At 32.0% G+C, this 22823-nt stretch overlaps 2 protein-coding genes across 7 annotated transcripts in view; both read right to left on the bottom strand.

Moving 5' to 3' along the window:
- Nucleotides 1–22823, bottom strand: part of LOC127728572 (uncharacterized) — an 879051-nt gene that overhangs the window by 375662 nt on the left and 480566 nt on the right. The gene's annotated exons all lie outside the window — the stretch shown is intronic.
- LOC127727757 (beta-1,3-galactosyltransferase 5-like) lies at nucleotides 9358–10567 on the bottom strand. Its single transcript, XM_052234873.1, has one exon. The coding sequence runs from the start codon at nucleotides 10565–10567 to the stop codon at nucleotides 9500–9502; it is 1068 nt and encodes a 355-aa protein (XP_052090833.1). The 3' UTR covers nucleotides 9358–9499.

The raw sequence follows: 22823 nt of genomic DNA on the forward strand, positions 1-22823 counted from the left end.
CAATTCTCAATTTTATCAAACACGAATTGGTTAAAAGCGGTTTATATTTCAAATGTGTGATTTTAAAAGGCCCTTAGCTGCAGAATGAAAAGATGATAGTTGCTGGAGTAAGTATGTATATTGATATAAAGCAGTGTCTTACTCCTTGTACTTCTTTCCGTGGTAAGATGACGAGATAAATTGAACAAAAACTGGCATATTTAATTAAATTGCAGCGGGAGCTTTACAAGTTTTGAAAACATTTTTCAATTTCACAGTAAAACTAAAGCTATAATAAATTTGAAAATATAGATATATGTGCCCATAGATAGTCTAGCGGATAGGCATTAAAAACGCAACTACCAATAGATCAAAGATTATTAGTTTTTTTTTTCAAAATAAAAACTAAAAGCTTTATTAGAATAAAGATAAAGGTGGCACATTCCCTTCAGACATTATCATGGTTTTTTCAATTCATGATCATTTAAATGATAGAAATTTGCAATTGTCAAAAATATTTTTAAAACCAAAGATTTTAATAGCAGGATATATAAAAATCAATGTGAAAACTAATACAAAAATTACTTTTTAATTTGGGACACAGCATTTTATTCCAAAATAAGCAGTGGCAATTTTTGTTTTCAATGTCTTGATTACGATACAATGAAAACTTACCCTTGTGGTCATTCAGTCATAGTTACTTAGTACACGCACGGAAAATTATGTACAATGAAACTTAGAAGGAAAATTCAAGCAATTTGATAGGACGCTGTAATTATGTGCTGAATTATAGATTAGGGCAACAGTAGTTTACCGATGTACCAATATCATAAATCGACTAAGACGACAAATCAATGTAACAAACTAAAACTGAGAAAATAAAAGAACGGCAATTGGTACCACAAAGAGCTAATGCTAGCATATTTATGGGTAAATGAGAAAAAAAGTTCTCCTTGAATCGTCTAACGAAAATTAGAGACAGTAATAGTTTACCGATGTGTAAATCCCATAAATTAAGAAAAAACTAATCAACGTAAAAAACCCAAACCGAGAGAACAGCATGAACTAAAAACAGACAAATTCGTGACGGTGAACGCAAAACTTAGGTAGTGTCAATTTCAGTCGTTCCTCATCATAACTCTGTTGGAGCTGTTTTTGTCTGGAGCACACACAGTTTATGAATTCCGTGTGAGCGTTCACGAGTATAACATATCAATTAACTGAGATATGTATACGCCATACGCCATACGACGGAGCAGAGATTATATTACTGCTGAGAAAAGGGAATTTTACAATTTCAATGTTAAACTCATGACCTTTGTCATACATTCTGGTTAGATGTCGTCCACCTGTGTCAATATCAAGGAAAAGATCAACATATGAAGCAGACCTCCTACTTTCGGTAGTACCCCTAATATCAAGTTCATTTGGATATTGGAGATGTAAGCACTCATTGAAATTTGAATTATTGAGTGACATGACATCATCAATTTATCTGATTATTATTGTGAAATTAAAAAACCTTGCGAGATTTTTTTCTTCTTCTTGGCATTAACGATATCAAAGAGATTTTTAACTAATAAGTCGAAAATGAACTAACAATGCCATGGCAAAAAACGAAAAACAACCAATAGGTCACATTCGAGGAAAAGAGGACGGAATTGTTTTTACCACAATTTGAACATCCGTCGAAAGGGTTTTGTATGCAGTCTGCTACGACCAGTAGTGGTGCACAATAAGTACTCATTAGAATATCAACTGTCTGTTGAAATATCAATCCAGCAAACTCAACAAGTGTGTTGTCGATCTAAAAGTCTAACATTTTGATGACATCTTCTTCTGTGTATTTGCTGTGGTAATAAGTGTTGCACGAAGTAAAGTTTTCCTGTTAAATGGTAAATTATGTGAAACATTTGGTTAGTTATGGTATCAATTGGAAGCATGAGGACTTGGGATCACTGTATAATCCTTGTTTAGAGTTTCTTTTAAATAATGTATAAAATGGAAGTTGGAGGGGATATTTGGTTGTTTCTCAGATCAGAAGTGACTTTTGATAAAGTCAAACTTACGTGAACCTATGGGCTCTTATATACAATTAAAGGTATGTTTAATTTTTCAGCACAGGCCAGGATGAGGTATAGTTTTTACATGAAATGACCATCACTTTATTAGTACTAGAAAAAAAAATAGGTTTGAAAGCTTGGAATTTGAAAATTTAACATAAAAAGCAATAATCAATGCACTAGTGGTTGTATTCCTGAATGAATGTTAAAAATAGAGGCCAGTGAGTGTTTTGTTGAAGAAACAATTCATTAAATTTAGAAGGATTGTAAATTGTAGGCTAAACATCCAGCGGAAAATGTTTAATCTTTACAGGACGATACTAAAATCAGTATACAAAAAGTAAAACAGAGGATCTTACACCTTCATTCAATGATTTTTTGACTGAAAATAGTATTATTTTTAAAGTCAGATATATATAGGCCGTTATAAACCAAACCGTTAGTAAACTCTTTTGTATTGTTTAACATTTTGTCTATCTGGGACTTTTATACAATATAGGGTTTGTTCATTGTTAAAGACCGTACGGTGACCTCTCTGTGTTTACTATTCTGATAATAATACATAGGTAATTAATTTAGAATTTGGAATTGCAGCTTAGTAGTGTGCAGATTAATCATTTTGACGAAAAATTTGTTCATAAAAAGATTGATGACAGACATCAATGTTACCGCATCTTGACGACACAGAAAGCCCTCAATAAGGATTTGAGATGAATGACAGGAGCCGTGGGATAAACATAAATGAGACTTCAACCGAACGACTCCTAAAAGATAACATGCAGTCTTCATTGCGTAGACAGGTGTCTAAACCATAGTTTAACCTCATTTGCCCAGATCCTTACGAGTTATCAATAAGTTTAGCAGAGATTATCAAATTCAGGAATATGACAAGAATATGACAGTTGTTTTCCATTCGTTTGATGTGTTTGAGCTTTTGATTTTGCCATTTGATGAAGGACTTTCCGTTTTGAATTTTCCTTGGAGTTCGGTATTTTGTTATTTTACTTTTTTCTGTAATCATCGCCTTATTCAGAAGATGACAAAAACATTAAGATAAGACGAAAACCACCAATTATGAAGCTCCAGCATATGTGGAGGGGGTAAACTGGTTACTTTATACATTTGGAAATCTCAACCGTTCCCATCTTTAACTATCGATCGATAACAAAGGTACTTGAAAGAACACACAATACAAAAAAAAAAAAAAAAAACAGCAAAAACACTATACATGCAAACTTAACATAAACAATGCAATATCAAAGAATGATTGCGGTTACTGACAGTACATTAAAGCTGATATGAAATAATCTGATATCTTTTACTGAGTAGATTTCATACCGGAAATTCATAATAAGTACAGGAAGACACGGCCTTGTGCAATACCCAGAATAAGTTTTACATAACTGCAATGTTTTACATAACTGCAATGCAGAAAATAAAATGTATATATATATATGTATAATATAAGTGCCTAAGAATGTAACTTTAACACACTAATGAGTGTTATAAAATTAGTTGTTATATTTTATATTATTCACGCAATATTTAGCTTGAACTACACAAAATTTGAGTAAAAGTTTAACTAAATTTATTGATGTTCTATAAGAAATATAAGTTTTCCGCTTATTGTACATAGCAATTCTTAAATCAAAACAAATAGTTGTTTTAGTTAAATAGAATGAAGTTCAGGATTTATTCCTTTGGTTTTGGGTAGAACTGTTTTTCATCTCTCTCATTAAGTCCATCAGGTTCAAGAGTACGTAGCTGATGCATCCAGAACCTTTCTCTCTGTTTTCTCCTTTGGGAGTCCCAATTTTGGTTTACCTCAATTATTTGAAAGGTGATATTTTAAAAAGTATGCCCTGTTCTTAAGAGGTGTCTCGTAATTGGACAGTTTCTTCCTTTTGTATAAAAAGACCGGTGATTGTTAAGTCTGATGTTGAATTTCGTTTCTGTTTCACCAACATACTGCAGCTTGCAAGTACCACAAGTAAGAATATAAATACTATTTTCCGTTTTGCAATTAGATGTAACATAGATGTTGTATCGCTGCTTTGTTACTGTGCTGCTGAAAGAGTGGTCAGTGTTGGCGACTTTACAGCACTTACAATTGGTTCTTACGCATTGTTTGTAACACCCAATTTTATTAGTCTCTTGTTTCTTTACTTAAGATGTGACAAGTATGTCTTTGAGATTTTTGGGTCTGCGATAGGCAATAACAGGAGGTGATGGAAAAATTTCTTTTAAGGAAGAGTCATTTTGGATAAGACGCCAGTGCTTTCGGATAGTAGATGAAATATTTGTCAAATCGGGATGGAAGGTGACAACAAACGGAATTCTATCTGCGCGGGTCGTCTTATCTTTGTATTCAATGAGGATATCTCGATCTTTTTCTTGGGCTTTATCAAAAGCGTCTGTGATGTTTTTGCTTTTGTATCCTCTGGATTTTAGTTGTTTTTTTAGTTGTCCCAAACGATAGTTGAGTTATGGATTCCGAGGAGCAAATTGCTTTAGTCTGATGGCTTGACTGTAAGGTATGCTCCTGGAGCAGTGTTTCGGGTGACAACTTTTTGGAGAAAGGAACTGGTGTTTATCAGTTTTCTTTGTGTGGAGATCAGTTGTAATGATCCCGTTTTTTACAAATGTGGTGGTGTCGAGAAAAACAATTTTCTCGCTTGAAAATTCAGATGTAAATTTAATTCAAAAGGATGCGTTCTTCAAGATCCCCCATAAAAATGTTGGCAAAAGAAGGTGCCATTTTTGGTCCCATACTAGTTCCGTCAATCTGTAAAAAGTGCTTGTCGTTGAAAATAAAGTTGTTATTTTCAAGCACTAGCTTGAGCAATTGAACTAGACAGTCAGTTTGTGGATGTTTATCCTTTCGAGTGTTCCATACTTTTTCACACGCGGCTATTCCTTCATCTTTTGAAATATTTGTGAATAAAGAACACACATCCATCGAAACCAAAATTGTGTCATTAGGTAAAGGACTTTTTTTTCAAATAGTCAGTTGTATCTTGAATATGAGATGGCAGTTGTCTAACATGTGGTCTAAGGTGGTAATCAACAAATTCATCAATAATTTTATGGGGGATCTTGAAGAATAGTATTTATATTCTTACTTGTGGAACTTGCAAGCTGCTGGACTTAATGAGAGAGATGAAAAACAGTTCTACCCAAAACCAAAGGAATAAATCCTGAACTTCATTCTATTTAACTAAAACACCTATTTGTTTTGATTTAAGAATTGCTATGTACAATAAGCGGCAAAAATATTTTTCTAGACAATTTACAAACATATATTTTTTATAGAACATCAATAAATTTTGTTTAACTTTTACTCAAATTTTTTGTAGTTCAAGCTACAAAAATATGTTTTTTGTCATGCATCCGATTTCACCTTGAGAGATGCACACGCCTGATGAAGCTAATTTGTTTAGCTAAATATTGCGTGAATAATATTAAATATAACAACTAATTTTATAACACTCATTAGTCTGTTAAAGTTACATTCTTAGGCACTTATATAATTTAATGTAGTAACTGCATCAGTTTATTTACAAACTGATCCACGCCTAGATAGATTGAATGTTGATTGTTGCTATTTTTAGACACTATATATACATATAATATATATACAATAATTTAGTACACAGCGTCGTCCTTTTTATCCTGTGATATTGGCCAATGGACGTTGCAAACTTCAACCACCAATTTTGTAAATAATCTTGAACTTCATCCAAATTTTGAATTCTTTACTAGACAGCGAAATTTATGTACAGTGAGCTGCAAAAGTTTCTTATCTTTATCCGATTTCACCTGGATAGATGCACGCTTGATGAAGCTAGTTTGTCCAGCGAAATATTGCGGTTATTTTTTTATCGCGTTGTAAATATTTTAAACATTCTAATATTTACATACTCAATAGTGTGTTAAAATTACATTGTTAGGCAATTTATATATATATACAAGTCTAAATTGAAAACAACGTTCAAACCTATGATTGCGTTGGATAAAACCGCAATTTTTATACGTGTGCATTCAAAATAATTTCTTGGTAGAAGGGTCTATAAATACAGCACAAACAAACATTTTCCAAAAGACCAAAAAAGTGAAAAAAGTATATTTTAACAAAACGCATTTGACTAGCAGGTCGAACAACGGATGTTCTTAAACCCTGCTGACTGCCATTGGCGATTGCCAAATAAACGGATCACCAGATGTAACAAAATGGATCTTAACCATTGATTTAATACCAAACAAAAAACAATAAACTTGCGGAAAAGATGGTATTCCGCAAACAAAAGGTGCAAAAACTAGTACACTATATCCGGATTTCGACAATTAATGTCTCTTCAGTGATGTTAGGAATCGAAACGGTATTTGGAAGGCCATATAATTTACCTCAATTTAGGATAGACTCTTGAATTTTGAAGAGTCGAAATAGGATGAACAGATCATATAAACCCGAAGGCAAATATAATACAAGCCCAAACGAAAAAATATAAACAAGTCTAAATTGAAAACAACGTTCAAACCTATGATTGCGTTATATATATATGTTACAGTGAATTTGTAAAATCAGCGATTTTGTAAAATCCCTCGAATAATTAGTGATCTTGTAAAATCACTAACAGTTTCAGTGATTTTGTAAAATCCCTGAAATTGTCAGGGATTTTATAAAATCACTGAAAATATTGCTAGGAATTTTGTAAAATCACTGATTACAAATTTAAACTTGATATTAGAAATGTATTTTTCTGAATACAAATAAACCATTGATTTTGAAATATACTTTTTTAATAAATAATGCTAGTTAAAACTATTGTACAGTGGTGATAATAAAAGGCATATGAACTGATATTAAGACTCTAGTTTCCCTTTTTTTGCATGATAAGTTTTGGTGACACCTGCTACACAATTGCCTTGCTTTTTGACAGGTACACATATTTTGCTCATATTTATTCTTTCCAGACATTTACATTTTAAAAAATCTTGTCCATCACAAATGGAAGACAGTTTAACTGTTTGTCGAAAAGGTATGAAATTGTCAATAGATACAGCTGACAGACTCAAAAGCAAGGAATCAGTGGGTTCAAGCTGGTTTCTAGTGTGGGACTCTAACAAAGCGCCATGTTTGGTAACAAGACTATGTTGTACATGTCTTCAAGACTTCAAAACTTCAAAGTATATCACAATAAGATACTCTCGTCCTGATATGCATGTAATATTTGCCACTGGGTCCCATAACCTTAACCAATCAATTTCTTACTCTTTCCATGTGTGTTTTTCTCCTCTCATAACTACAATCACTCCAATTATATTTGTTTATAAAATTTGATATAATTTGTTTACTCTTTTCAGTTATTAAAGAAGCACTATATAATAAATTTTAACTTAGTTTCACATAGAAATTATAAGAGCTTCTTTTGTCTTCTTTCTGTGGCTTTTTAGCAATAAGTTTTGAAATTTCTTCATTTTTTTACCCGGTTCCATATTTAACATTTTAAATTTTCCCTCAATTTTTTGAAGTAACATTTGTGTGTACATACCTGCCAACCTCTGAAACCTTCAAAGAGGGAGATCTCCCTCTCAGCTATGACAGCTGAGGGGGAGATTTTGCGCGAACGACATTTTCAAGTGAAATATATGACCTGTTTATTTATTCATCTACAAAACACATATAAGAGTTAATAGTTATACATTATTTCATATCCTGTGTTGGTTGTCTTCTTTCATCATTTTTGACATGAGTGTCCCATCAGGCAAGAAAATCACAATGATATGTCTCTGTTTCAAGTGATATATCACTTTGAACCTAAAAGTGCATTGTATGTACGCACATTCACATTCAAATAGCATTAGTTCAATACATTCCTTATAAATTTCAATTAAAACATTGAATAGAAGTATAGATCTCTTAAATGATTTTCAAAATATAATTATTTTTTTAGTCCTAAGGCATTTAAAATCATTAAATTACCATCCTTATTATGATTCTTTGTTCAATTTGTATTTAATTTATATTCTTTTATCAATTCACATTATTTTAAAGAGGGTAACCTAAAACATGATTAAACAGGGGAAGTAACCCGAAATTTCTTTGAAGTGTTTTCAAATACACAAATCTTGAGGTAAAAGTCGTTAATGATCGTGAATTAGTATTTTGTTTGACACCCCAGCTGTCAAGTGAAGCCATTTAATTTCACATGGTCTGTGATTTACAGGTAACAGCCAGGGGCGGATCCAGCCATTTATAAAAGGGGGGTTCCTAACCCAGGATAAGGGGGGGGGGGGGGTGGGGGGGTTCCAACTATATGTCCCCATTCAAATGCATTGATCGTAAAACAAAATGGGGGGGGTTCCAACCCTCGGAACCTCCCCAACACCCCCTTGGATCCGCCACTGACATCTACCCTCATCAGCGACACAAAAGGGTAATTAATGTTGACTGGTCATTCAAGGTTAAAATATCCAAAAGCGGGAGATTCTGTACTCCCGCGCGGGAGCGGACTGGCAAGCGGGAGATTTCCGGAATTTCGCTATTGAGAGGGAAGTCTCCCGCTCAAAACGGGAGGGTTGGCAGGTATGTGTGTAAGTTTGCTCTTGATTTAAAGACATATGTGTCTGAGCCATTTTCTCCAGTATGTCAGTTGTTTGATGAAAATTGCTCACTTAGTATTAATATAAAAGGCTAAATTAACCTCAAACTTGTTGAGTGTAACTGCTGTAGACTTTTCTAAAAAGAATTCCTTAATCAAAAACAACTATTTGTTTTACAAATTCACTGAATTTAATCAGGGAATCTGTTAAAAAGATCTTAATTATTTCAGGGATTTTGTAAAATCCCTAGTCAAAATCAGGGATTTTACAAAATCACTAATCAGTTCAGTGATAATACAAAATCACTGAAATTTTCGGGATTTTACAAAATCCATGATTTTACAAATTCACTGTAACATATATAGGTCAAGATAAGGTATTCAAATGCACATAAGATCCATAGGCTTGCTCCTCTATTCTAGATAAGATTCCACCAAAGCCAAATGCTTTGAATGACAGAAAACATTATTAATAAACGTAGCCACGAGAATACCCACGTTTAGCATTACCATGGGCAGAGTTAATCTTTCTTTTTAATAACGCGATCCCCCTTTTAACATCAATCATTAGAATATAATTTTTTTTATAGGAGAACGTTTCACGAAAATCAGTGCAGAAAACGCTTTAAATTTTCTATTTGAAAGGTGTCCAAAACTTAAGCATTGAATAAAAGGGACAATTTATTAACACTGTTGAATTTTAAGAATCCGTATCTGATTGACATCTACTCTTCACAATACTTGTTTGATGTACTTCTCAGAAATATATCAATTCTGTGTAGCTTTTAAGTCATCAGTAGATGTAAATAAAGAATTACCTGAAAGTCAGTTAAAAAAACATATTTACTAGCTTTACTAGCAGTCAAGGGAACCATATAATTGCTGAAATAACTTTTTATGATTACATCTTACTCTTTTCCACTCTGATATTAAATTTTTTGGTGATCCATACCTATGAGCCGAAAATAAATAACCAAGTCTGTCAGGTACATAAGATACAGAAAACTTTCTTTCATTCCAAAGTTCTATATTTAACGATTTTGCAACGATTCCAAGAAAAACGTCGTCAATAAAAAGGGGTTTAGTATATGGAATCTGTTCTTTCAAAAGCTTTGCAACAGACATAGCCATTACCATCGATCCACCACTTAAATATGGCGGCCATGTCTTTTCAGGGTAGTCTTGCCAAGACACATACCACTTACTACCCGTTTTGCGTTTTGGTATCGCTCCTATGTATTTGTGACCTGCAATCAAATTTTTTGTCTGCTTTCTTACATGAAAATCTATATAGTTCAGTAGTTTTGGAAGATTGACAAAGTAATCATCATCAACGAAGAATATAAACTTTGACTTTGGACAATGTGTGACTGTCCAGTCTAATCCCATAATCGTTTTCAAGGTGTTGTTGAAATAATCATCAATGAAATTCTGTTGTACAATATCTTTGTATAGGTTATACTCCATATTAATATATTGTTTGATTAATGGCGAGTATCCTAATAAAAAAACTAATTTTATATTTGGATTATTAAACTTGGCCCAAGTTGTTCGAATAGCTTCCCTGTTTCCAATTTGTAAAGCACTAGATTTGACGACAATTAATAAAAATGGATCAAATTGTCCTCCATCGAGCTCGCATATCTTTAATGGTAAATGAATATATTTAAATGACTGATATTTGGTAAATGTAACTTTCTCTGTTGTTTTTTCTGTTGTGAAAGTGTCTTCAGTTGTGGTTACAGAGTCAAAAGTTGTTGTTTCCGTTTCAGCTATGCTAATCGGTTTGCGAATGTCCCGTTTATTAACCGTTTCAGTATCAGCTGTAGAATTCCATATTAAATGTAAAACAAATAATGTCACTAGTATTGTAAATCCACTTTTGAGAATCTGTTTAACCAGAATTATAACGTTTTTCACCATTGTTCTTTCACAAGCTGTAAAAAAATAACAATCTCCTTTAATCCAGATTATTATATCATTATAAATAGACCAGTATATGCATTATGTTGTCTTCCCTTATATAAAAAGATATGAAATCAAACATTCAATAACCGGTACGTGTGCAGATTAAAGTATCTAGGGGTAACGCAACGATATAAAGTTATGGATCTTTATCATATTTTGAAGAATGTTGTGTTTACCTAAATAATCTTTAAAGATTGAAGTTTTACTTGATGAATAATTCGAATTGTCTAGTTCGTATAAAATGATATTTTATTGTAAACTAATTGTTTTATCGATTCTGTGCTGATGACTAAGGGGCTGTAAATGTCAACGAAATATGCATTTTTTTGTACTACATGTATAATCTTCAAATTTTCACTTTTTAACAAGAGCCAAGAATCTTCATTTAAATTCAAATAATATGCATAATATACGTCCGAATTAGACAACGACGTGTTCTTTCCCGCTAACTTTATTGACCAATCCTTAATAATGATAAATGTCCCTTATCATGCATTGAAAATAAATTTTCAGATTCAGCGTTCAAACCTATGATTGCGTTGAATAAAACCCGCAATTTTTATACGTGTGCATGCAAAACAAATATATATGTATATTCAACAAGCTCTAGTTGCACGAAAGAAATCTGAGAGATCGCCCATTTCCCACCTTAACAAAATGCTACTGTTCCACTAAAATGTTATGAAGAGATTTAGATGTTACCAGTTCATGTATTTTGTATTATATAGTTTATGTTAATCGCAAAATCAAAAAGAAACAATACCAAACAGATAATATGAATTAAATAACCTACACTACCAATACTTATCATTAGAGACAAAAGTATCTTCATTTAAAGTTAAGAAAATTAACTTACCATCCTAATATATGCAGGTATTCATGTGTAAATGTGAAAACCTTTTCCACAGTTTCTGTTAAATAAATAATGTTGTGAGAAATGATGAAGGTGTGGGCTGCAGCGGTGACCCATTCTTTTATCAACGATAACCTATAATGGATTATGTAAATTAGTATTTAATTTAGTATCATCTTGATTTGTAAAATGAAATTTGAAAGATATTAATACAGATTAAGGGGCTAAAGAAGTCATGAATTTTATTGTTCCTTTAATGGCCGATTTCATTTACATTTCCTCTTTTCAAACCCTGAAAAGACAATTTATTTTCAATCAAATAAACTTCGGAATATTGATATCGATATATTTGTGTGCCTAGTCATATGGGCGAATTTGATTTCAATTGTTCAAATTCTTTGATGATTGTGAATAAGATTTGGTTATTTACATGACAAAAGTATACAAATGACAAATATGTCTTGTGATCTTTCTTTGAAGGCTGTGCCTTTAAAACCGATATTGATATCAAATGGACAATACACATATCATTAAAATTAATTCCTATCAAATAACGGGTTTCAAATTTTAGAATACATATGTATCATATTTATTTAAAGATGTTGTATGCATCTATTGTTAACTTGCCCTGGTTAGGGAAATTCGTGTGAATTTTTCACAATTTTTTAATCAATTTTTCTTTTAAAATACACGCACACACATTAATTCCTTTCAACTAAAACATTATTTTGAACAATTAATAAAAAGTTGTAAACATTATCTCCTCTGTAAGGATGTTCGCTATTCTTGTTATTGACTTTTTGTCAGATATTCGGAATCCTCTAGTTTTATCCATGTAGTTCCAATAAAAATTATGTTCGGTAGCCCCTACTTTTCTTTTCATAATATTTATAACATATCGTTTAAAAAGCCAATTTTGAAAATCTTATAAAATCCTGTTTTTTTTTAATAGTTTTTGAAAGAATAAAGGTGCCAATGTTAAATGAATGAAAAATCTAGAGAGAATCATTTCCCGCCAAATTTTTAATTGATTATATAAGGACATAAACCTGTCAATATTTTTATTATATTTTTTAAGATCAGTTATTTACATACTTTCAATGCATAACAGTTTTTTAAAAAGCTTGTTTATTTTGAAACAGAGGAGCGACCATCCTTAATGACAACGGCTTCAAGTACTGTTTTGCATTTTCACACTTACTACCTGACGGACAAAACAATTTGCACGATGAGAAGAGGTTTCAACATTAGTGCCAATAAGATGATAACTTTACATTTTTTTTTTTTTTTTTTTTTATAAATTTTGATATCGATTAAACGAAGAATATGACAAATTAATTCGGCCTGTTGGTAGGTCCATTGCTTTATATTCACTTATCGCTGTAAAATGCTGATTGTGAAATACAACTTTTCATGATGGAATCATACTTCCACTAAAAATTTCCATATTTGTTTTATAAAAATTAAAGTGTTCACCTCTTATGTTTTCTTAATCCTTGAAGTAAAATAAAATCTAGTTATACAAATATTTCGTTCATTGAAATTCAAGGCATCATTTCAATCATGTGCATATCGAATTAACTTAAAATTGAAAGCTCCTGAATCAAGTGCCATATGAACATAATTTGTTTGCACCTGTCTTAAGTCAGGAACCTAATATCTATCAAGTCTATTAAGTCGTTCTGAAATTTTGTCAGTAAGGAAATAATGCATAAATATCGATAACAGAAATCGCTTAATATATCACTTTGTACACATCTCCCACCAACGCCTGACTCATCGTAAAAACAGAAATACAAAGAAAAGCAACAACGAAAAACAGCTTGTGCAAATAGTCTGACTTAGTACATGCACACTATGTGGTTGGTTTAAACCAGTTTTATGAGCTCACAAACATCCTTTTTGCATGTCTGCAATACGAGGGACAAACACTAGTAAATCAATTTCGATCTGGAACCGTAATTTTGACCTGAGCAGCTCTTAAATAACTGAAGAATAAATTGTTAAGTCCTTTACAGTCTTGCAATTAACTTTCGAACAAATCCACTACGGTAAAGCCAGTACTGTTCAGAAAATTCGTTTGCAGTCAATTATGATCTGTTGAATCAGACTGCTCAGTCTGTGTTTAGACTGTTCAGTAGATGTTATTTACTTGTACATAACAACAACATACTGAATTGTCTGATAAGCTATTGAAAAGTACTGAATTAATTGATTTAATCTACCATTGTCTACATAAGGAAAAGCCTGTATCAAGTCAGGGATATGACAGTTGTTTTCCATGCCTTTGAAGTGTATGAGTTTTTGCTTTTGCCATTTGATAAGGGACTTTCCGTTTTGAATTTTCCTTGGGGTTCAGTATTATTGTTATTTTACTTTTGACTGCAAGCGAATTCTATTAACAGTACTAAAATTACCGCAGTGGATAAGTCTGAAAATTGGCTGAAACACTGAAGATGACTTAAAACTTTATTATTCAGACTTGTCAGGTGATATTTAGGTCAAAAAGGCCGTTTCAGAATAAAATTCCTTTACTAGTGAAATAAGTTTTTATAAGAATACCTATCACCTTGATTGCAGTAAACTTTTTTTCCAATAAAGAGCTTAAATATCATCAAACGAAACATTAATGGCTGTAACCGTACACTTGTTTGGGTGTCTTTTGGTAAATTTTACTACTGAAAATGGAATAGTTATGACTGCCGCAGATATAGTTACTCTCCAATTTTTATTAAAAAAAACCCACTATATCACAAATGTAAATAAGAATATTTCTTTTTGATAATATTGTTTTATATTGAAGTATACAGAGTAGAGAAATCTGGACTGTCAATGGAGACAAATTAACCTTAAAGGAACGTACTTATCCTAAACCTTGAAATTTAGAGAATATTCTGTTGACACATGCTTATAACAATATTTGATGAATAAGGACTATGCGAGCATAGTAGTCAAGTTTGAAGACATAGTGCACAACTATTATTTCTTTATTCAAATAATCCGAAAATACCCATTCTTTTACCATATGATGAACCACAGAAAAAACATGTTAAATTCTTAGAGGCTTCATACGTCATTTTTATTACATCTAGAGGACAATGGTTATTTTTTTATTTTCGATTGTCCTGCAAATATGCCTTTTATTAAGCACTTTTTGGATGCATATCACTATTGCTCCAAACTCCGTCTACTCACGTGAAAATAATATGGATTGTTGTTTTAAACGAATATTATTGACAACATCTTTGCTGATGATTGCGCTAAGCTCCAATTACTCACATGAACATAGTACTATTGAATGCCTATTATTGATAACAACTGACTATTAGGCAATGTAATTGCAGAAACTATCAAATGTTATATATCATACATGAAAGTTATACATTTTATTTCATTACATGAATAGAAAAATTTTAGCAGGTCCTTGACAATAAAAACCGAGACGGTTTTAAAATATATCATAATATAATTTATACAATATGCTTCAAATTTATTTCATAATGGTGAGCTGTTTTTGTACGGATTAAAAAAAAAAGTAATTGTTTGTTTATTCAAATTGTCAAATGTATATGAATTAGGCCTATGACAGAAAATGTACTATGACATAAAACGATACACTAGTTGGAGGAGGGATATACTATTTTTCATATACCCCCGTCATAATGTAATCCTTCTAATGACCTTTTAGGGCCCAGATATGTTCTTAATTTTTTCTAAACTTTTTTCTCTCAAAATTTTCACCTCACAATGACAGGTAGCATGAAATCTTACAAAGCATATCATGAAAGTCTGAGTTTCAGAAAATCCAGTAGTTCCTCCATATGAGTGCTTTAGTATCATGCAACCATAGAGATACCCATCTGTTCCTTTATCTCGATAGTTGATAACAGAGTGTATTATAAATTGAAGTGAAATACTAGAATCATTTATACAACGAAAAAAAGCTACAGAATGGATGGTTTCTTGATTTCCTTGTTATTTTCCAGGTATAAAAGATATAAATTGGACCTATATTTGATATAAAACAAAATATTATGAAGGCCTAGACAGATGTGTGTGTTGAGGATCAACATCAGTGGTAATTTGTGTTATAAATACCTGTTAAAGAGGAGTATATATAACAAGTGTCGTTTTTTCTGTTGGTAAAATTTGATCTCTATCACTTGAGTAGAATACGTCATGTTAAACCTGTGATTTCTGGATTAATGCTTAATGAATTACATTATATTACACCTGCTACATACGTATTATCCTGTTTGTATTAAGGGGAGTCGATACAGTTTTAAATTATGTTGTCATTTTTGTGATTTTGATATTTGTTGTAGACGAGATTCATCTTTGAAAATTGTAAATTAAACATAGGTTACCGCGCTTGTTTTCGATAAAAATGAAGTTCAATTTGGAAGTTTTGAAGTATTTTGAAATGTGTGACACTTTTCAGATTTTTTAAAAACTGGTATTTTTAGTAATAAAAAGCAAAGTTTTTTTTATGCTTGGATAAATGTGCGTTAGCGAAAAAAAAAAGTTTACCATATATGGAGTATGGTAAGCTTAATACGTTGTTTTTCTTCTAAAATCAATTTTTTTAACAGTCAAAGAACACTGTGCTATGGAGTACATGTCTCCATGTTGAAACTGTATTTCAAAGATTGTCTTTCCAGTCACACTTAACTTAATTGATGGTTTAAAGGAGGCCACCATGATCTGATTGATCGGGTTTTTTTGGGGAATATCTATATAACAGTATAAAAATAAGAAGATGTGGAATGATTGCCATTGAGACAACCTCTTACCAGATACCAAAGAACGTAAAATTAAGCAGATATGGGTCACCGAACGGCCTTCAACAATGCACGATAACAGGTGACCAAATATAATATAATGTAACATCAGTCATATAAAAAAAACATAGTATCCTTTCAACGTACATGACTCATTGATTAGGCTTATCAACGAATTTGTTTCCCTTGTATGGAAAATGTGCTATATTTTTGTGATTGTTTCTTTGTTGCCTGCTGAACGTTTAGCGGTCAATATTTCATGCATACTCAGGAAGATAACAAGTCAACAATTAATACAATAGACAATTACAAGTTACGTAAACATGGATGCAGGGCGGGAAATTTAGATTTGTCACTTGAATATGATGGCATTTTAGATAGGAGTAGACATTGTGCCTTGCACCAATCCTTCGTAGAGTTGATGCAATGTTTTTTTTGTGTGCAGAGAGCATGGAACCCCACACTCGTCCTAATTTAAACCTTGACTTCAAACTTTCCTGAATATTTATATATGCATTGAAAATATTAGGCTCAATGTGTGCAAACTTTATGATATGACTTGCTGATTGTCTAGATGTTGAAACTTATTTTGGGAGGCACTCACAATTCAGAATTTTCATTTTTAGAGGATTCGTATTTATATATACTATAAAATGCAAAATGTCAAACATTAAAATTTTGACTTTGTACATGCATTTTCTGAAGAAAATGTTGGGTTAAACCTGGTTTTACAGCTAGGTAAACCTCTGATTTGTTATGAAGTCGTTCCACCGTTCCGTGGAAAGACCAATAGGATTTGTTCTGTTTAATATCATTTTTTCTTCCGCTATATTTATTTCTTGCAGGAACATTTGGTTTTGCCAGATGTCGCTTAGATATTTGGTATATTATATCGAACAAATATATACGCTTTTGAAACTGACATTGTTTAACCGAACACTTTTCCTTGTAAGAGTTATCGCCCCAACACTGCTTTTCTGGTTATCTCTACTACTTTGCAACCCTAAAAGAAACCTACAAACTTATTTTTCCCCAATTGCTCTTTACTTCCTTGGGATATTTTGTTAAATTTTGACCGAAGCGGTACAGATATTCTATATGAGGGTAATTTCCCTTTCTATATTTGATATAAGAAAAATGTATTTGTAACTGACAAACCAGAAGGGATAGAGACCAGGGTCTTTTGATTAGAGGTCCTTGGTCCACCAAAATGAAAATGATGTCAAGGTCATGTTCTGAATTTTGATTAAGGCTTATTTTCGCTTCTCCTCTGAAACTGTATATGATATCGACAAAATATATTTACTTAATTGTTTGTTGCGACATGTCGTAACAGATAAATTTTGGTTGAAAGGGTACTTTTACATTTAATGGAAGTTTTCTCCCCTTTTATATAAATTAACTGCATGGTGAAATAACTCATTAACCATATATTGTAGAGACCGAGGGTATTTTGGTTTTAATTTTATTACACCATTTTGCAAAGTAAATTTATTTTAAAATAAATCATAGCTACATTTATTCGAAAAAGTTTAAAATATCATTTAGAATGTATAATTTAAAGAAGACGAAGTCTAATATTTACATATGAGAAAATGCATCATTCTAATTCAATTCAGTTGCATTGACATATTTCTATATTAGATTTGGGCAAAATCTGGAAATTTACTCACAACAGAAAAAGGGAAACAACTTGTGCTTTGTAGTAAGTGGATTAAACATTAATGGAGGGGATTTATGACAATTGTTACATAGGGGAAATACAGGCAAATTAATCAACAAGAAATAAGAAAAAAGTATACTAGTATACTGTATACTAGTATACTAAATTGTTATAAAAAAACAAACTCAGAAGGTTTCTTTATCAGCTATGATGAATGTTCAATAAGTAAAATTCACCCATAAGTTAGCATTATTGTTTTTTTCTTACTCTTATTTAGTAAACCTTGATCTGGATTTATAATTTTCTAAAAATAAAAATGTCATCATTTTCGTTTCATTGTGTATTTTAAAAACAACGAGTATACATTATGTTTTTCGCGCTGAAAGTGTGTTCCCTGTGTCGTCACCTCAATAGACCCGTCATTCAATATCTTCTACACATGAACGTCAATTATAATTTCCACTATCATTCGTTGGTCTTTTATACGGGTCTATTATTCATTGACTAAAGATTGCTTAATCAAAATTTGGAAGAAAAATTCTCTGTGTATTATTTATATGTAGTAAGTTGTCGTAATCTATTGCCACACAATTATTCCATGATTTAGTTTAGCTAAAGTTTACATAACTTATAATCAATATAGGCAATAGTAGTTTAGAGCGAGACAGGTTGATGTCGACATGGTATACGTATCCTGTTATCAGTAAGATCATGCAAAGCCCTCTCTTGAAGATTAATTCCAGTTCAGAATCATAATACTTTTATTTAACAATTGAAAAAAATCGATTATTTCAACCCAAAAGACAAGCATGGAAGAAGAGTAAGTCATGATGGTATATTTATTTGCATACTATACTTTGTTTCAAAATAGTCATCTTGAGTTAATATATGGCCGCATTAACAATTTAATTATGTAATAGAAAAATACTGTATCTGGCTTAAGCGAAAGACAGTTGGTATCAAAATTAAAAATACGGAAATATGTTCTAAGTATCAACCAGAGCCTACATGATGTGGATATAAACAACTATAAGTCACAGTCTTTTGACAATTCTTGTACAAATGATATATTCAAGAAACTAGAGAAATATATATTTAGATATGCATTTCCACTCATTATTTAAATGAACTAATAAACAAATGCGTTTCATAGCGCTAATCTCGAATTACGATATACAGGACATACTAGTATACTTCTCGAACCAGTTTCACAGAACAAGTTCCAAAAATGTCATCGATAAATAGAATACTGTTCGGAAGTTCTGACAGATGACGTTGGTAAAACTTGAACTACTGTCACAGGAGTCACGAAACTTTTGCATCTCACCATATCACGCACTTCTTTAAATCTAGCAATGTAAATTATGGGATCTATAAGTGGGTTCAAAAGAGTGAGATAATTGCTGACTAAAACCAAACTTAGTACATATTCAGTTTGTTGAGAAAATGTGCAATAAATAGCTATAATTTCTCTAGGAAAAACTGAGATAAATGTGACTGTGATTATTATTCCAAGGGTTATTATGTTCACTTTCATTCGCATTATGGCATTCTTCTTCTTGATAACTTCTGCTGAAGTCATGCTGTTAAAAATTAAGATTTTCTGTCTTTTAATCCTACATATGACAACGCCATACACAGAAATAATTGTGACAGCAGAAAATAGTAGAGGCACGTCGAGTGTTAAAACATATAATCGTCTTGCTGTGTAAGCAACAGTGCATGGTTGTGGTCCATACGATACCTCAATGATTAAGGGAATGAAAGTGTACAACTGACACAAAAGAAAAGATGTCACAACAGATGCATTTGATGTTATTTTTCTCAAAATGTTCACCTCACGATGAAAGGTGGCATGTAATCTTTCAAAACATATCAAGAGAGTCTGAATTTCAGAAAATCCAATAGTTCCTCCAATTGAATGCTTTAGTATCATACAACCATAAAGATATCCATCCGTTCCTTTATCTAGATAGTTGATAACAGAGTGGATTATAAATTGAAGTGCAATACATGAATCACTTATACTTAGAAACAAAACTAAAGAATGGAATCTTGATTTCCTCAACTTCTTCGTGGTACAGAGGATACAAATAGCACATATATTTGTTATGAAACATATAGCACATATTATAAAGGCATAGACAAAGTTCCACTTCATGACAAATGTAAATGTCGAGGATCAAGATTAGTGAAAATTGTTTTATATATATCTGTTAATAAGGATTATTACGAATGTCGTTTTTCAGTAGGTTTAAATTGTGATTACCTATAATTTGAGTAGAATACATCATTTAAGACTTGTTTTTGCACATGAATTCTGAATTAATACTCTTAAAATAAACAAAATTATATTACACCTGCCACATATGAATTATCCTGTTTGTATCAAGGTCAAGTTACAGTAAATGGGCTATGTCATAGATTTTGGTAAAATTTTTGGCTCGTTGAACTATAACTGAAAATCGAAAAAAAATAACGCATTAATCTATTTCACTCTCCGAAATATTACTCATTGAATTCGTTCAAAAAATGTGAACAGTTGTATTGAAAACACATAAAATCTGCGAAAAACGTTCTTGAATTTGTCTTAAAATCATCAAATCTCCATTTCAATTCCACAGATTTTTCTTAAAATACTATATGTTGTTGATACATAAATTTCAAATATTTGGCATTGAGCCTTCGTGTTGAAGATAAACCCAGAAAACCGCTTCGGACGCATGCAATTTATAAAGTGTTGTCTTCAATTTTTACAGTAAATGGGTCATGTCACAGATCTTTTGCATACAACTGTAATACGTTAAACTTAAACAAAAATAATACATTTATTTCTTTTATTTCCCTAAAATATCATTAAATGAATTCTTTCAAAATAGATGTATATTGATACATATATATAGAAAGTACATTAACTTGGATGAAAACGTTATTAAAATTGGACTACAATCATCAAATCTCCACTACTTAGATTTTATTGTAATAATAAGATGTCATTGCTATATCAGTTTCCGTTCCATTAATATAAATAAATCAAAGGATCGCCAACTTCATTTTTGATGTATTAGGCAAATTGTTTCCCTGTTTGTAGCAAGGAAAAAAACGTCGAAAACTATTTTTTATGGCTTTACAACGAGACAACATTACGATTATTTCCAGGGGCGGAACCAGGATTTTGGAAAGGGGAGGGCGAAGTATGTAAATGTAAAAATTTTTGGACCTTTTTTTGGCTAAAAAACATAAAATAAGTGTAAAATGCACGTTTTTAACGGTTCCTGACGTGGGGCATGTATATTTTATAGTTAAAGTGTAAGGGTTGGACATTTTTGATGCCCCAAAGCTATGTACTAATATATTTGATGTGGGACTTGTCAGTAAAAAATTGACATGGAAAATTCTCGTCTGTTGTATGTTTAGTTAGCATAACCTCGCGGATTTCTTGTTGTAAACAAGATATACGCCGGGCTATTCAATGAAATTTACAATACGACCGACACGATTTTTATCCAAATGTTTGGTTGAAATGTTTCTACCAACAAGGAAAGTGAGGGGTTCCAAATCAACCAAAGGCTACGAATGAGTCTGAAATGACAACGAATTTATGAATGACGGTCGACAGAATGAGACATAAAGGCCACACCCAGCAGGCAGGTTGCAGTCGGGCCTTGAAAAAAGTATTAATTTTATCAGTTCGACGAAACAGACATTCCAGTCAGATATGGGATTTACATGCAAACCCCCGGCCTCAAAAAAAAATACGCCCGTTTTTCGATTCATCATGTTTATTTAATGCTAAATAATTCTGTTGGAAATTTTTGTTTCTAATAGCAAAAAAAAGTGGACAAGATTATTGTTTTCAATCCAGATACGGCCAGAATTTTTGCTTAAGGCAAAAATCAGGGTCAGAATTTTTTCTCTCAAATATCTCAGACTGCCCCTCATATCATATGGTCCGTACCTTAGACTTTAAATCTATCTAGAGCTTATTGACTGGGGGTCATTATTCAGCTTTGTTATTAATAGGCTGGGGCGTGTGGGGTTAAACATGTTTTCGTAGGTAAATAATTGCTGTGGAACTTTTTTTTCACGAGAGTGTAATAGAGTATTACTTTCTGTTTGGTGGAATTGTGAAATAGAAGTCAATAAATACGTTCTTGCTCAATCCTTGGTCGCTTTGAAGGTGTCATGCTTGTCATTCTCAGCCTAAGTAATGTGTTACTGTAATTTGAATTTCAAAATGACTGAGTGACGTTTTTTCGACGCACTGGTCAACTCCACCGTAGCGAATCACATGATTTTGACATAATCAATAATATATTCGAAGATGAGTAAATACGAGCAAAACATATCTTTATAAGTAAAGAATTGTCGCATAAAAATTAAATACGCGGGAAATGGCAAAGTTCACGAAGTCTAGTCTGATTAATCATTTTACAAAAAAAAAGGGCAAGCAAAGGGGGGGGAGCGTACGCCCTCTACGCCCCCCTCTGGATCCGCCACTGATTTCGACGTTTTTTTTTTGTTTTTTTTTGTGGTATTTTTATCTACAAGAACACAACTCTGACTAATGCGTATACCCCCCCCCCCCCCCCCCCCCCCTCCCCCGAAAAAGAATAGTCGGTGTATAGAGTAAAGAAGTTTTAAAAATGATTAAACAAAGGTTTTGATAATTTTTTGTACATTCTATATAAATGTTTAACTATTTTAAAGATAATATTTTAGAAAGTATAACATTATACGATTTAATGTTTCGATTTTGAGTTCAACATGCCAAAGTTGTATCAAAATTTTACCAATATCTCTGACAAATCCCATTTACTCTGCATTGACCTTAAGGTAGATTGGGTGTGTTCTGCCATCTTGGATTGGAAAATTATAGAAAACTATCGCTCTAGATCTTTAATTAAACTTTGA

Source organism: Mytilus californianus, unplaced genomic scaffold (genome assembly GCF_021869535.1).
Source record: "Mytilus californianus isolate M0D057914Y unplaced genomic scaffold, xbMytCali1.0.p SCAF_2, whole genome shotgun sequence".
Taxonomy (NCBI): domain Eukaryota; kingdom Metazoa; phylum Mollusca; class Bivalvia; order Mytilida; family Mytilidae; genus Mytilus; species Mytilus californianus.